The sequence below is a fragment of the Crocuta crocuta genome, unplaced genomic scaffold, assembly GCF_008692635.1.
Source record: "Crocuta crocuta isolate KB4526 unplaced genomic scaffold, BGI_CrCroc_1.0 scaffold113, whole genome shotgun sequence".
In the NCBI taxonomy this organism is placed as follows: Eukaryota; Metazoa; Chordata; class Mammalia; order Carnivora; family Hyaenidae; genus Crocuta; species Crocuta crocuta.
The window spans coordinates 10,888,630-10,905,687 of record NW_027530368.1 but is presented as its reverse complement, the minus strand read 5'-3'; the positions used below and the strand labels follow the sequence as shown (position 1 = coordinate 10,905,687).

General features: G+C 36.3%; 1 protein-coding gene across 3 annotated transcripts in view; it reads right to left on the bottom strand.

Annotated features, from left to right (window-relative positions):
• Positions 1-17,058, bottom strand: part of WDPCP (WD repeat containing planar cell polarity effector) — a 390,456-nt gene that overhangs the window by 20,402 nt on the left and 352,996 nt on the right. For 2 of the 3 annotated variants that reach the window (XM_077766434.1, XM_077766436.1), the window contains one exon: positions 11,273-11,358. In XM_077766434.1, the coding sequence (XP_077622560.1) occupies positions 11,273-11,358 (86 nt within the window). The remainder of the gene's footprint in view (positions 1-11,272; positions 11,359-17,058) is intronic. The other variant, XM_077766437.1, reaches the window with a different exon arrangement.

The window sequence follows — 17,058 nt, the reverse complement described above, 5'->3', positions numbered from 1 at the left end:
ACACCAAAAAAAAAAAATCCAATTTAAAAAATGGGCAGAAGACGTGAACAGATATTTACCCAAAAAAGGCATCCACGTGGCCAACAGACACATGAAAAGATGATCAACATCACTCATCATCAGAGAAATCCAAATCAAAACCACAATAAGCTCTCACCTGTCAGAATGACTAAAATAAAAAATATAAGAACAAGTGTTGGCAAGGATGTGGATAAAAAGGAATCCTCGTGCACGGTTGGTAGAAATGCAAACTAGTACAGCCATTGTGGAAAACAGTATGGAGTTTCCTCAAAAAATTAAAAATAAAGGGGAATCTGGGTGGCTCAGTCAGTTAAGTGTCCTACTGTTGACGTCAGCTCAGGTCATGATCTCACAGTTTTGTGAGTTCAAACCCCAAGTCGGGCTCTGTGCTGGTCCTGCAGAGCTCCTTGGGATTCTCTCTCTTCTCCTACCCCGATCACCTTCTCTCTGTCTCAAAATAAATAAACTTTAAAAAAAAAAACTTTAAAAAATTTAAAAAACAGAACTACCATATGACCCAGTAATTCCACTACTGGGTATACCCAAAGAATAAAATACCACTAACTTATAAAGGTAGATGTACCCCTGTTTATTGCAGCATTATTTACAATAATGCTTCTCCCCCACTCGCACGTGTACTCTTTCCAAAAAAAAAAAATAGAAAATAGAAAAAAAAAAAAGAAATGACCATGTATTAAATAGGGCAAAAGAGGATTCAGTGGGCTAGAGAACAAGGAGAGTAAAGATAAAAGTATTTCAAGGAGGAATACTCAGTAATACAGAATGCTACCAGAAGTTATGTGGAAGAGATCTGGAAAAAGATAATTAGAATTTGTCAATAGAAAATGACTAATCATTTTCAAGGTGAGTAATTTTAGAAGCATTGAATAGAAGATGTTAATATATACTGTTTTAGTTGATGAATATGCAATTAAAATGTGCTGTAGTAGTAAATAAGATTGGATAGAGATGGTATGGACAGATAATACAAAGTATAAATGGTTTAAGGTCACTTTAATGTCAGTTTGGAGAATGCCTCAAGGCATTCTGTAGTTTTGCCTATGAACATATTATAGGCAGGGATTATGTCGTTTACCTCTCTTTCCAGTGCATAACATAGTTTCTGGTAAACAGTAGGCACTCAATAAATACTTGCTGAATGCCAGATAAAAGAATGTTAACAAATCATATTAAATCTTTTATCATAGTCTTTCCAAAATTAACTTCTTTTGTTCTTACTATCAGTATTTTCACACAGGTTTACTACCAAATTATCATAATAAGCTTGCTCTCTCGTTTTTCCTCCTGTCATTTCTCACTTCAGCCAAGTTGGGATGAAGCTCTCAGATAAATATTTTTATACTATGCTTTTGATTATGTCCCTCTCACGCTTGACAAGTTAAAAGCCATATAAATACTTGGGCACCCGGGTGGCTCAGTCAGTTGAGCATCGGACTTCGGCTCAGGTCATGATCTCATGGTTCATGGTTTCGAGCCCCGCATCGGGCCCTGTGCTGACAGCTAGCTTAGAGCCTGGAGCCTGTCTTCTGATTCTGTAACTCCCTCTCTCTCTCTGACCCTCCCCTGCTCACGCTCTCTCTCTCAAAAATAAATAAAACATTGAAAAAAATAAAAAAAATAAAAGCCATATAAATACTTACTGAAATAAATGTAAACTCTTTAGTCTTACACAAAGCCCATCCACTGGCCTGTAACCTAGATTTCAATCTATCTTCCACTACTCTTTTTTAGCTATGATCTGCTAGCTAAGTACAATAACTGTCACTGTCAAAATGACAGAATCCTCCCAACCAAATATTGGTTGTTCCAGAATAATTCAAGTTCTTCAATTACATTTCCTTTTAAAATTGTTTTATTTATTTTTGAAAGACAGAGTGCAAGCAGGGGAGGGACAGAGAAAGAGGGAGACACAGAATCCAAAGTAGCCTCCAAGCTCCAAGCTGTTAGCACAGAGCCTGACACCAGGCTCCAACCCACGAACCATGAGATCATGACCTGTGCCAAAGTCAGGGGCTTAACAGACTGAGCCACCCAGGTGCCCCTTCAATTATATTTCTTAAATACCATGAAGGAAACTGTGTTAACCACAGTGATACAAAAAGCTGTAGATGTATACACCTGTGAAACCATCATTACTATAATATGCCATAAACTTATCCATAACTTCCAAAAGTTTCCTCTTTTTCTTTTTTTCCATTGTGGTAAGAGCACTTACCATAAGACCTACTCTCTCAGAAAATTTTAAAATAAGGTGTTATTCATCATAGGTCCTGTATTATACAGTAGATCTCCAGAACTTGTTTTTCATATGTGAAAATTTGTACTCTTTAACCAACAGTACCCATTTCCTCCTTTCCCTAGCCTCTGGCAACCACCATTCTACTCTCTGTTTCTATGTATTTGACTATTTTGGACTTCACATATAAGTGAGATCATGTCTTGCTTTTTTTTTTTTAAGTTTTTCAAATTTATTTTGAGAGAGGAAGTGCAAGTGTGGGGAAGGGTGGAGGGAAAGGGAGGGAGAGAGAGAGATCCCAAGCAGGCTCTGTATTGTTGGTGCACAGTCCAGCATGGGGTTTGAACTCATGAACCAAGAAATCATGACCTGAGCTAAAGCTGAAGGAAATGGACTGAGCCACCCAGGATCCCCAGGATTTGTCTATGTCTGGCTTACTTTACTTAGCATATCCTTCAGGCCCATCTATGTTTTGGCAAATGGCAGGATTTCCTTTTTTAAGGTGAATAATATTCTACTGTATACCAAGAGTTGTAATTATTTATAAATTTTGTGTATTAACCCCCTATTTAACATTTGGCCTATAAATATTTTCTCCCATTCTGTAGGTTTCTTTTTTATTTTGTTGGGGACTTCTTTTGTTGTGAAGAAGCTTCTTAGTTTGACTTAATCTCATTTGTCTATTTTTGCTTTTGTTGCCTGTGTTTTTGGTGTCCTATTCAATAAATCAATGCCTACTCCAATGTGTGGTAGCTTTTCCCCTAGATTTTCTTCTTTATTCTTTCAGGTTTTGAATTTAGGTCTTTAATCCATTATCAGTTGATTGTTCAAATATAGAGTGAGATAAGGGTCCAGTTTCATATATTTACATGTAAATTTCTAATTCTCCCCCCAGTATTTATGGAGGAATCTGTCTTTTCCCTATGTGTATTTATGGCACCCTTGTTGAAGATCAGTTGATCCTTATATGCATGGACTTAGTTCTGACTATTTTGTTTCATTAGTTTGTGTTTGTTTTTATGCCCACAACATACTGTTTAGATTATTCTAACTTTGTAATATGCTTGAATTGGGCAATATGATACCTCCAGCTTTTTTTTTTCTTTTTTCTTTTTTCTAAATTTTTTACAAATAGTTTATTGTCAACTTGGTTTCCATATAACACTCCAGCTTTATTTTTCTTGATCAAAATAGTTTCAGCTATTCAGGGTCATCTATAGTTCCAAACACATTTTAGGATTGTCTTCTATTTCTGTTAAAATTCCATTGGAGGGGGCACCTGGGTGGCTCAGTCAGTTAAACATCCTATTCTGCTCGGGTTGTGAAATCATGGTTTGTGGGTTTGAGCCCTGCATCAGGCTCTGTGCTGGCAGCTCAGAGCCTGGAGCTTGCTTCAGATTCTGTGTCTCCCTCTCTCTCTGTCCCTCTCCCATATGTTCTCTGTCTCTCTCAAATGTAAAATAAAAACATTTTTTAAAATGCCATTGGGATTTTTATAAAGATTGCATCAAATGTACAAGCTGCTATACACAAAACACACCTTTATCCATCCATAAGTCAATGGATATTTGGGCTCTTTCCATTGTTTGGCTATTGTTGATAGTGCTGCTGTAAACATTGGGATGCATGTACCCCTTCAGTTCTGTATTTTTGTATCTTTTGGGTAATTACATAATAGTGTAACTAGTCAGTTGCAGGTTAGTTCTATTTTTGGGTTTTTTTGAGGAAACTCCATAGTGTTCTCCAGAGTTGCTGCACCAATTTGCCTTTCCACCAGTGGTGCAAGAGGGTTCCCCATTCTCCACATCCTTGCGAACACCAGTGGTTTCTTCTGCTGTTAATTTTAGCCATTCTCTGAAGTATGAGGTGATATCTCTTTGCATTTCTTACTTGTATTTCCCTAATGATGAGTGATGTTAAGCATCTTTTCATATGTTTGTTAGCTATCTGGATGTCGTCTTTGGAAGAGTGTCTTGGTTCATGTCTTTTGCCCATTTCTTCACTGGATTATTTGGTTTTTGGGTGTTGAGTTTGATAAGGTCTTTATAGACTTTGTGATATTAACCCTTTATCTGATGTGCCCTTTGCAAATATCTTCTCCATCTCATTGGTTGCCTTTTAGTTTTGTTGACTGTTTCCTTCACTGTCCAGAAGCTTTGTATCTTGGTGAGGTCCCAGTAGTACATGTTTGCTTTTGTTTCCCTTGTCTCCAGAGACATGTCTAGTAAGAAGCTGCTGTGGCTGAGGTCACAGAGGTTGCTGCTGCTTTTCTCCTCAAGGATTTTGATGGTTTCCTGTCTCTCATTTAGGTCTTTCATCTATTTTGAATTTATTTTTTTTGTATGATATAAGAATCAGTAATCAAAAATCTTCCAACAAACAAGAGTTCTGGGCCAGATAGGTTGGCAGGGGAATTCTATCAGATATTGAAAGAAGAGTTAATACTGATTCTTCTCAAACTGTTCCAAAAAATAGAAGGAAATCTTCCAAACTCTTCCTATGAAGCTAGCATTACTTTGTTTCCAAAACCAGACTAAGGCTCCACTAAAAGTGAGAATTATAGGCCACTGTCACTGATGAACCTGGATGGTGGAAATTCTCAACAAGATACTAGCAAATCAAATTCAACAATACATTAAAAGAATTACCATGATTTGGGCACCTGGGTGGCTTAGTTGGTTAAGTGTCTGACTTCAGCTTAGGTCATGATCTCACGATTTGTGAGTTCAAGCCCCACGTCGGACCCTGTGCTGACAGCTCATAGCCTGGAACTTGCTTTGGATTCTGTGTCTCCCTCTCTCTCTGCCTCTCCTCTGCTCATGCTCTTTCTCTCTCTCTCAAAAATAAATAATGTTAAAATAAAATAAAAAAAGAATTACCGTGATCAAGTGGGATTTATTCCTGGGCTGCAGGGCTGGTTGGATATTTGCAAATCAATCAATGTGATACACCACATTAATAAAAGAAAGGATAAGAACCATATGATCCTGTCAATAGATGCAGGAAAGGCATTTGACAAAATATAGCATCTATTCTTTAATTTTTAAATGTTTATTTATTTTTGAGAGAGAGAAAGATGGAGTGTGAGTGAGGGAGGGGCAGAGGGAGAGGGAGACACAGAATCTGAAGCAGGCTCCAGGCTCTGAGCTCTCAGCATAGAGCCTGATGTGACTTGAGCTCATGAACCGTGAGATCATGATCTGAGCTGAAGTCAGAACCTTAATTGACTGAGCCACCCAGGTGCCCCCAGAGTCCATTTTTAATAAAAACTGTCAACAAAGTAGGGATAGAAGGATCATACCTCAACATCATAAAGGCCATATATCAAAGACCCAAAGCTCATATTATTCTCAATGGGGAAAGACTGAAGAAGGGACTTAGAATGTATTATGCCAAGTCCAAGCCTTTCCCCTATAGTCAGGAATAAGACAAGAATGTCCATCCTCATTACTATTTAACATAGTCCTGGAAGTCTTAGCCTCAGAGTCAGACAACAAAAAGAAAAAAGGGCATATAAATTGGCAAAGAAGAAGTCAAACTTTGACTGTTTGCAGATGACATGATACTATGTAGGAAATCAAAGACTCCACCAAAAAATTGCTAATACACAAATTCATTGAAGTCACAGATATAAAATCAGTGTGCTGAAATCTGTTGCATTTCTGTCACCAGTAATGAAGCAGCAGAAAGAGAAATCAAGGAATCAATTCCATTAACGATTGTACAAAAAATAATGATACCTAGGAATAAACCTTACTAAAGAGATGAAAGGTCTATACTCTGAAAACTATAGAAGACTTATGAAAGAACTTGAAGAAGACAAAAAGAAATGGAAAAACAGTCCTTGATCATGGATTGGAAGAACAAACATTGTTAAAATGTCTACACTATTCTATGCAATCTACACATTTAATGCAATCCCTATCAAAATATCACCAACATTCTTCACAGTTAAAACAAACAATCCTAAAATTTGTGTGGAACCACAAAGACTCTGAATAGCCAAAGCAATCTTGAAAAGGAAAAAAAAAACTGGAGGCATTGTGATTCTGGATTTCAAGCTATATTACAAAGCTGTAGTGATCAAGACAGTATGGTACTGGTATAAAAACAGATGGAAACAATGAAACAGAATAGAAAACCCAGGAATGGACCTCCACCTATACAGTCAATTTATCTTCAACAAAGCAGGAAAGAGGAGCCAATGGAAAAAAGATAGTCTCTTCAACAAATGCTGCTGGGAAAATTGAATGGTGACATGGGGAGGAATGAAACTGGACCACTTTCTTAAACCATACACAAAAATATTATTAATTTCTAATTTTATTCCATTGTGATTAGAAAGATATTTAAAATAATCCAGTTTTTTAAAATTTGTTAAGACCTGTTTTGTGAACTAGTATGTGATCTATCCTGGAGAATGTTTCATGTACACTTGAGAAGAATGGGTATTCTGTTTTTGAGTAGAATGTTTTATATGTGTTTCCATTCAGTTCTGCTATTTTGTTACTGATTTTTTTGTGTGTGTGGATGATCTTTACATTATAAAGAGGTGGTTGTTGAAGTATACTACTATTTTATTGCTATCTATTTCTACATATCTGTAAATGTTTGCTTTATATATTAATATTTATTGATAGGTATATAGTTGATATTGGGTGCATGTTTATTTATAATTGTTAAATCATCCTGACAAATGGACCCTTTTATTGTTAAGTAATGTCCTTTGTCTCATGATAGTTTCTCAGTTAAAGTCTCTTTTGTCTACTGTAATGACTCCTCTTTTGATTACCATTTGCATGGAATATCTTTCACCATCCTTGCACTTTTAGACTATTTGTGTGTCTTCAAATTAAGAGTGAGTCTCTTGTAGACAGCATATAGTTAGTTGAATCTTTTATTTTTAATCCATTCACCCACACTATCTTTTAATTGAGGAGTTTGATCCATTTACTTTTAAAGTAATTACTGTGATAGGAAAAGACTTACTATTATTACCATTTCATTAACTGTTTTCTCTCTGTTTTGTAGTGATTTTGTTTCTTCTTCAAACTGCCTTTATTTGATGATTATTTGCAGCAGCTGGAGCAACAGTATGCTTTGATTCTTTTCTTTTTATGTTTGATGTATCTATTGTACCTTTGGTTTTCGTAGTTACCACTGGAGTCAATTTTCTAGTTAAGGCAGTCTGTTTTAAGCTAATAACAACTTAATTTTAGTTATGTACAGGATCTGTATGCTTATTCTCTCACATAAACTTAGAGTTGATTCTGGATTACACTTTCTATGTTGTGTTTCATTTTAGTGGTTATAGTTATTCTTACTATGTTGGTCTTAAGTTGGTATACTAGTGTTAAAAGTGATTTACATGCCACTATTACAGTATTTTCCTTTAACAGTGACAGTTCATGTGCTTTCCTGTTGTCTTTCATGAAATCAACCTTTTTTGTTGGTTTCAACCTGAACTCCTTTTAGTATTTATTGTAAGCACATCTAATGTACTACACTCTCTCAGGTTTTGTTTGGGAGACTCTCTCCTTTATTCCTAAAATACAGTTTTGCCAGGTAAAGTATTCTTGGTTTGTATTTTTTCTTTCTTTCAGTGCTTTGAATATATCATCCCACCCTTAAAAACAATTTTTTTAATGTGTATTCATTTTTCAGAGAGAGAGAAAGACAGTGTGAGCAGGTGAGGGGCAGAGAGAGGGAGACAGAACTTGAAGTAGGTTCTAGGCTCCGAACTGTAAGCACAGAGCCTAACACAAACTGTAAGATCATGACCTGAGCTGAAGTTGGACACTTAACCGACTGAGCCACCCACACACCCCTCATCCCACTCTCATTTGACTTATAGTTTGTGCTGAGAAATTCACTGATAGTCTTAGGTGCTATGCCCTGTACAGCCCCTTGTGTGTAATAAGTCATTTTCTCTTGCTGCTATGAAAATTCTTTGTTTTTTTACTTTAGACAATTTAGTTGAACCTTTTTGGGAACTTTTGGGCTTCACAAATTTGGATGTTCGTTTTTCTTCCTAGATTTGAGATGTTTCAGCCATTGTTTTAAGTTTTTCGTTCCCCCTTTTCTGTTCTTCTGGGATACCTCTAGTGTATATATTGGTTTTTCTTTGGAGTATCATATTAAGCCCTGTCTGGTTTCCTCACTTTTTCACTTTTTTTTGGTTAATTTTTGAGAGAGAGAGAGTGTAGAGGGGGCACAAAGGTTCTCAAGTGGGCTTCATGCCAACAACATAGTCCCTAGATGTGGGGCTTGAACTCATGAACCATGAGATCATGACCTGAGCCCAAGTTAGACGCTTAACTCACTGAGCCACCTCCATACCCCTCACTCTTTACTTTTTTGTTCTTATAAATTTAGAATTTCAAATGACTTGTCTTTGAGTTTGTTGTTGTTGTTGGTTTTTTTGCTTAATTGATTCTCCTGTCGAAGCTATTAGAATTTTTAGTTTTATCATTATATTCTTCAGCTCCAGATTTCTGGGTTTTTTTAGAGCCTTTTTTGTTTTTTGAGCTGCTCATTTTGTTCATGTATTGTTTTCCTAACTTTCTCTAGTTATCTGTGTTCTCATTTAGCTCATTGAGCTTTTTTTTTTTTTTAAGTTTTTATTTATTTTGAGAGGGAGCAACTGGGATTTGGGTAGAGAGAGAGGAGGAGAGAGAATCCATGCAGGCTCCACAGTGTCAGTGCAGAGCCACATGCAGAGCTTGATTTCATGAACCGTGAGATCATGACCTGAGGTGAAATCAAGAGTTGGACGCTTAAGCGACTGAGCCACCCAGATTCCCCTCATTGGGCCTTTATTTATTTATTTATTTATTTATTTATTTATTTATTTATTTATCTGTCTATTATTTAATTGAGCTTTCTAAAGATGATTGCTTTTGGAATTCCTTGTCAAGCAGTTTGTGGATTTCCATTTCTTTGGGATTGGTTACTGGAACTTTTTGTTTCTTTGGTGGTACTGTGTTTGTCTGATTCTTTGTAACTCTATAGCCTTGCACTGGTGTCTGTGCAACCAAAGGAGCAGGAACCTCTTCCATTCTTTACAGAGTGTTTTTGGCAGGTAAAGACCTACTCCTGAAGGTCCCCAGATAGACAACCCTGCCTCCTGGATTGTAGTGCACCAGAAACAGGACCAGGTCATGGGGCTGCTTCCAGGTCCACAGTTAGGTTACTTGTTGGTTGATTTATTATTGGGGGCATCAGCAGGCATAGCTTGTGCTGCTTACCTTGGTGGACAGGCTACTTCTGAGTCCACAGTTGGCAGGCCTGTTACTTGGGACACAGATTGGCATGTTTCCTCCCAGGTCCCTGGGTGGACCAGACTGCCTCTGGGATCACACTTAAGCAGTTGGAGCTGGATATGGGGTTGCTGCTAGGTCTGCAATTGGGTCTGCAGTCAGTGGGCCTGTTACTGGGGTCACAGGCATGTGACATTCCTGCCAGGCCCATTAGTGGGCAGGGCTGGTAGCATGACAAAAGATGAGTAGGGCCAGAGCCATGTAAACAGGGTGATAGAGCTGTTCCTGAGTCTGTGGTCAGGTCCTGGGGAGGGGTATACTTTCTCAAAGAGTCCTCTGTCTTGGGCTCCACTGTGCTGTTGCAACTTTCTTCCCAGATTCTGAAGCCCCCACAATGGTACTTTTGTTTGTGGATAGTTGCTAAATCAGTGTTTGTGGGGAGGGGGTGGAATGAGGGCTGGAGACCTATTCTGCCATCTTGCCAGTAACCATCAACTAGCTGCTGGCCTTGTTGAATACTTATATAAATTCCACATTTTTCTTCAAATTCAAAGGAAACAAAGTTGGAAAATACTCTCCTATATAGAGTCATGTGTCTTTAAACTACTAATGCCAAAATCATGGCTCTAAATTATTTATTCAGCTGCCTATCCTTCATGAGAATCATTCCATTGAAATTTGGTTTTATAGATGAGGACAACAAAAGAGTTGAAGTAATAGTATTTTGGGTTGGAGGTGGGACCATACATAGGCCTTGTGATATATCCTTGGTAGGCCTCAGTTTATAAAATAACAGCAGTAAAGTAAGTGCTTATATGCCTGGCATTATACAATACTTTTTAAAAGTTCTTTTTCTTTACTGTCCACTTTCCTCAGATGCTGAAGTTGCTCTCATGCACTTCATTCTCTGAGTTATGCGAAGAGAAAAACAAAACAAAACAAAAAAACCTCCATATAAAGTCTCTTAACTCCGCATGCCTTTCTTGTCCTTCTCTGTATCCTTTTTTGTTCCAAATTTGGCATTTCAAAGACTTAGTTAAACAGAAATGACCCATTTTTCAGAGAGAAAGGTAAGAAAATAAATAGGCCAAGCTAAAATTGATCTTTAGGGAATAGTGAAAAGGGAACATAGTTAGAACATTCAAATATTAACAACTTTTGTCTTTTCACACACAGTTATCTATGTGTTATTTGTATTTTCTTTACAAATTCTCATACAATTTCTTCTACACATTGAAATTCTTATCTGTGAAGGCCATCTGTTCAGCTGAATATCTTGGCTAGAAGGGATTGCTCTGTTACCTCTTCATGCTTCTTTGGGGTACCACATGTAGTCTAACTTACTGTGTGTTTCTTTCTTACTAAATTAGGTAAGAATGAAGCCATTTTTCTCAGTGACCTTCAGAACCTGGCTTATCAAAGTAACTTCTAAACCAGCAGTATACACATCACTGGGAGCTTGTTAGAAATTCAGAATCATGGGCTCCACTCAAGGCCTATTCAATGAGAATCAACATTTTAAGAAGATCCCCAAATTTATTTGTATAATCATTATAATTAAGCCTTTGTTATAATCAGCTGACTTCATATTTTACATTATATTTACCAAGAACTGTTTTATAACACACCAACTAGAAATGCCCAGGTATTTCTTAGTTTTATTCATTTACTAAAAGCTCTTGCCAGCTATAATATTGTTCTGTTATGATTTAAATACTTTGAGTAACTTAGATACCTTTACCTTCTTCATTACAGGTCTTGGTCATCAAAGATTCAGCACAGATGTCTTTTTCAAGTTCATTTCTTCTGTCAAGTACTTGCCTGTTGTTTTTTTTTAATTGGAAAAAGGATTAAAAAGAAAATTATAGGGTTATTATATCATAGATTTTTTTCAATTTTCCCATAATTAAGAATTTACAGGACATTTTGAAGAGCAATTAAATTCAAATTAAGATACAAATAAAATATTTTACATATACGATTTTCAAAAGAAGTAGTAGAAACAAAATGTGACACTCTAATGGGGTATTACAAGATTTGAATGAATGGTAAAATTTTCTTATTAAATAAATTTTATTTTCCTAATGTTAAAAGTAATCTATTACTATAGAAAAAATCTAAAACAAAGGAAAAAAACAATAACATCATTCAGATCTCCAGAGTTCTCACCTGGATAATTAGCTTATATACTTAAGCGTCTTTTTAAACAAAGCTAGGATAATACTATATTATAAAATCATATATAGCTCCCTTACAGTTTTTGTTGTGTTTTGTATATAAATTATTATACATTAAAATGGATTCTTAAAGATGTAAATTTTAGGGGCACCTGGATGGCTCAGTCGATTAAGCATCAAACTTCATTCAGTTCAGGTCAGAATCTCATGGTTCATGAGTTCGAGCCCTGCCTGGGACTCTGTGCCAGCAGCTCAGAGCCTGGGTACTGCTTCAGATTCTGTCTCTCTTTCTCTCTCTTTGCCCCCTCACAGTCTGCCTCTTTGTTGCTCAAAATAAACAAAAACAAACAAAAATAAAAATGTAGATTTTAGGGGCACCTGACTGGCTCAGTCAGAAAAGCATGTGACACATGTTTTTTTAAAGTTTATTTATTTGGGAGGGGGAGGGGCAGAAAGAGAGAAGGGGGCCGGGAGAGAATCCCAATCAGGCTCCACACAGTCAGCATAAAGCCCAACATAGGGCGAGCACTCACAGACCATGAGCTCATGACCTGAGCCAAGATCATGAGTCAGAGCTTAACTGACTGAACTACCCAGCCACCCCAGAGCATAGGACTCTTGGTCCCAGGGTCATGAATTTGAGCCCCACGTTGGATATCGAGATGACTTAAAAATAAAAATCTTAAAAAAAAAAGATGTAGCTTCTATGAATTTAAAAAATGTATATAGATATGTGTTACTGCTATCACAGTTAGAATACAAAATAGTTTCAGCATGCCAGAAAAACTCTCTCATACTTAACAGTCACACTCTCCCCTTATTAGTAAGCCTAGGAACCACTAATTTTGCTCCTTCATAATTATAGCTTGACTTCAAGAATATCATGTAGTTGTAATCATAGGTAAATATTTGGAACTGGCTCTGTCATTCAGGATGATGTTCTTGATACTCATCCAAGATGTTACATGTATCAATAATTTACTTTTTATTGTGGGCAGTATCGTTACTTTATAGGTGTACCAGTTTTTTTTACTCACTTTTTGAGGGATATTTGTTTTCCTAGGTTTTGGCAATTATGAATAAAATGATTAGCCATTCATGTCCATGTTTTTGTGTGACATGAGGTTTCATTTTTCTAGTTTAAATATACAAGAATATGATTGCTGGCTCATATGGTAAATATATGTTTAACTTCTTAGGAAACTGCTAAATTTTCTCCCAGGATGGCTGTACTATTTTTGTATTCTCACCAGCAAGGTATGAGAGTTACAGTTGCTATGCATCCTAACTAGTTATTGGTATTATAAGTGTCTTTTTATTACAGATTTTTTAAAAATTTTAATGTTTAGTTTTGAGAGAGAGAGACTGTCAGCGGGGGAGAGGGGCAGAGAGGAGGAGACATAGAACCCAAAGCAGGTTTCAGGCTCTGAGCTGTCAGCACAAAGCCCAATGTGGGGCTCAAACTCAAGAACCGGGAGATGGTGACCTGAGTTGAAGTCGAATGCTTAATTGACTCAGCCACCCAGGCACCCCTTTATTATAGATATTTTAATAGGTATGTAGGGATGGCTTATCATGGTTTTAATTTTGCATATCCCTCATGGCTGATGATGTTGAATATTTTCTTATGTGCTTACTTGTCATTCATATATCTCCTTATTTACAGTATTTGAGTCTTTTGCCTATTTTAATTGGATTTTCTTGTTAATGTTTTTTTATTGAGTTTTGAGAGTTCTTTATATATTCTGGACACAAATCATTCATCTATTATGGGACTTGCAAGTATTTTTCCCTAGCACATACCTTGTCATTTCATGCTCTTAACAGTTTCCTTTGAAGAGCAAAAGTTGATGAAGTCCAGCTTGTCAACTTTGTTTTTTCTAGATTGTACTTTTAGTGTCAGTTATGAGAATTCTTAGATTAATACCAGATCATGAAAATTTACTTAAATTTTTTCTTTGAAAAGTTTTATAGTTTTATATTTTATATTTTGATGTATGATACAGTTAGGTTAATTTTGAATAATGTGTGAGGTTTAATTTGGGGCTCATTGCTTTTATGTATGAGATGCCAAGTTGTTCTTCATAGCAGCACTCTCAACAATAGCCAAAACATGGAAAGAGCCTAAGTGTCCATCAACGGACGAATGGATCAAGAAGATGTGGTTTATCTATACCATGGAATACTACATGGCGATGAGAAAGAATGAAATCTGGCCATGTGTAGCCACATGGATGGACCTTGAGGGTGTTATGCTGAGTGAAATAAGTCAGGCAGAGAAGGACAAATACCATATGTTTGCACGTATAGGAGGATTAGGAGGAACTTGACGGAGGAACAAGGGGGAGAAGAAGGGGGGAAATGGTGGGGGAAAGGGAGAGAGGCAAACCACGAGAGAATCTTGAATGCTGACAAAAACTGAAAACTGATGGATGTAGGGGGAGGGGGGATGGGCATGGAGGAGGGCACTTATGGGGAAGAGCACTGGGTGTTATGTGGAAACTAATTTGACAATAAACTATTTGTAAAATAAAATTAATAAACATTAAAAAATTTAAAAAAAAGATGCCAAGTTGTTCTAATACCATTTATTGAAGAATACTCTTTCTCCACTGAATGGCATTTGTACTTTTGTCAGAAATCAATGGGACATATTTGCATAGGCTTATTTCTGGATTCTTTATACAGGTTTATTAATCTCTGTATCTGTCTTTTTGCTAATAACACAATTTCTTGATTAGTATATATTTAGAGAAAGGAATGGCAAATCATAGTCCATGGAAAAAAATTAAAGTGATACCCATTTTTGCAAATAGTTTTATTGGAACACACCCACACCCATTTATTTCCATATTCTCAATGGCTGCTGTTTTATTATAACAGCAACTTAAAGCAGCTGTGACAGACTGTATGATTTGCAAAACCTAAAACATTTACGAAATGGCCCTTTACAGAAGATATTTGCTAGTTCTTGATTCAGAAAAAGTCTTAAGATCATGCATGATTTTTCCAACATTATTTCCCTTCTTCAAAATTGTTTTTGCTCTTCTAGTTTCTTTGTCCTTTTATACAGATTTTAGAATAAGCTTGTCTAAATCTACACAGAATCTTCCTGGGATTTAGATTAGAATTGTGTTAAATTTTTAGATCAATCAGAAGACAACTGATATGTGGACCATATTGAGTTTTTCAGTCCATAAACATGGTATGTGTCTCCATTTATTTTCGTCTTCTTTGATTAGTGTAAGCAGTATTTAAACCATACTTTAAAACTCTCTCAAAACAAAGTCCAGGAACAGATGGCTTCTCATGTAAATCCTACAAAACATTTATTTTTTCCAAGTTTTATTTAAATTTCAGCTAGTTAAAATACAGGGCAGTGTTTATTTCAGGTATATAATTTAGTGATTTATCACTTATATACAACACCTGTGCTCATCACAAGTGCCTCCTTAATACCCATCACCTCTTTAATCCATCCCCTTGTCCACAGAGTAACCATCATTTTGTTCTCTCTAGTGAAGAGTCTATTTCTTGGTTTGTATCTCTTTTTTCCCCCCATGTTCATTTGTTTTCTTGCTTAAATCCACATTCGAGTAAAATCATATGGTATTTGTCTTTCTCTGACTGACTTGTTTGGCTTGGCATAATACTCTCTAGCTCCATTCACATGGTTGCAAATGGCAAAATTTCATTATCATGAATCGCTGAGTGTTTCTTTGTGTATATATATATATACACACATATATACAATACAATATATATATATATACAATACAATATATATATACACACACACATATATATGCCACCACTTTTGGACTCTTTCCATAATTTGGTTATTGTTGATAATGCTGCTGCAAACATCCGGGTAGGGTGTATGTATCCCTTTGAATTAGTATGTTAGTATCCTTTNCGCCCTTCTTCTCCCCCTTGTTCCTCCATCAAGTTCCTCCTAATCCTCCTATACGTGCAAACATATGATATTTGTCCTTCTCTGCCTGACTTATTTCGTTATGCAGGGCAGTTCTATTTTTAACTTTCTGAGAAACCTCCATACTCTTTTCCAGAGTGGATGTACCATTTTGCATTCCTGCCACTGGGAAAGGGTTCCCCTTCTCCACATCCTCGCCTACGTCTGTTGTTTAGCCATTCTGACAGGTGTGAGGTATGTGTGGTTTTGATTTGTATTTCTCGAATGATGAGTGATATTGAGCATCTTTTTGTGTGTCAGTTAGCCAAGTATATCTTCTTTGGAAACATGTCTGTTCATGTCTTCTGCCCATTTTTTAAACTGGATTGTTTTTTGGGTGTGGAGTTTGTAAGTTCTTTAATATATTTTGGATACTAACTTTTTATCAGATATGTCATTTGAAAATACCTTTTCCCATTCTATAGGTTGCCTTTTAGTTTGGTTGATTGTCACCTTTGCTATACAGAATGTTTTATTTTCATGAAATCCCAATAGTTTATTTTTGCTTTTTTCCCCTTACCTCAGGAGACATATCTAGTAGGAAGTTGCTATGGTCAGTGTCAAAGAGGTTATTGCCTGTGTGTTCCCTTGTAGGATTTTAATGGTTACCTGTCTCAAATTTAGGTTTTTCATCCATTTTGAATTTATTTTTCAGTATGGTGTAAAAAGCAGTACAGTTTCATTCTCTTGTGTGTTGTCCAGTTTTCCCAAAACCATTTGTTGAAGAGACTGTCTTTTTTCTGTTGGATATTCTTTCTTGCTTTGTTGAAGATTAATTGACCGTATAGTGGTGAGTTCATTTCTGGGATTTCTAATTTTGCTCTGTTTTGTGCCAGTTTATTTTTGTTGCCAGTACCATGTCCTACTGTCTTGATCACTACAGCTTTATAATGCAACGTGGCCTGGAATTTGATGCCTCCAGCATTGTTTTTCCTTCACAAGAGTGCTTTGGCTACTCAGGGTCTTTTGTGGTTCTATACAAATTTTAGGATTGTTTGTTCTAGTTCTGTGAAAAATGCTGTTTGTATTGTGATAGGGATGGCATTAAAACTGTAGATCACTTTGGGTAATAGAGACATTTTACCAATATTTGTTCTTCCAATTCATGAGTGTGGAATGTTTTTCCATTTCTTTATGTCATCTCTAGTTTGTTTCATTAGTGTTTTATAGTTTCAGAGTATAGATCTTTTACCTCTTTGGTTAGGTTTATTCCTAGGTATCTTCTAGGTTTTGGTGCAAGTGCAAGTGGGATTGAGTCCTTGATTTCTCTTTCTGCTGCTTCATTGTAGTATATACAAATGCAACAGATTTCTCTACATTGATTTTGTGTCCTGTGACTTTACAGAATTCATGTATCAAAACATTTTTTTT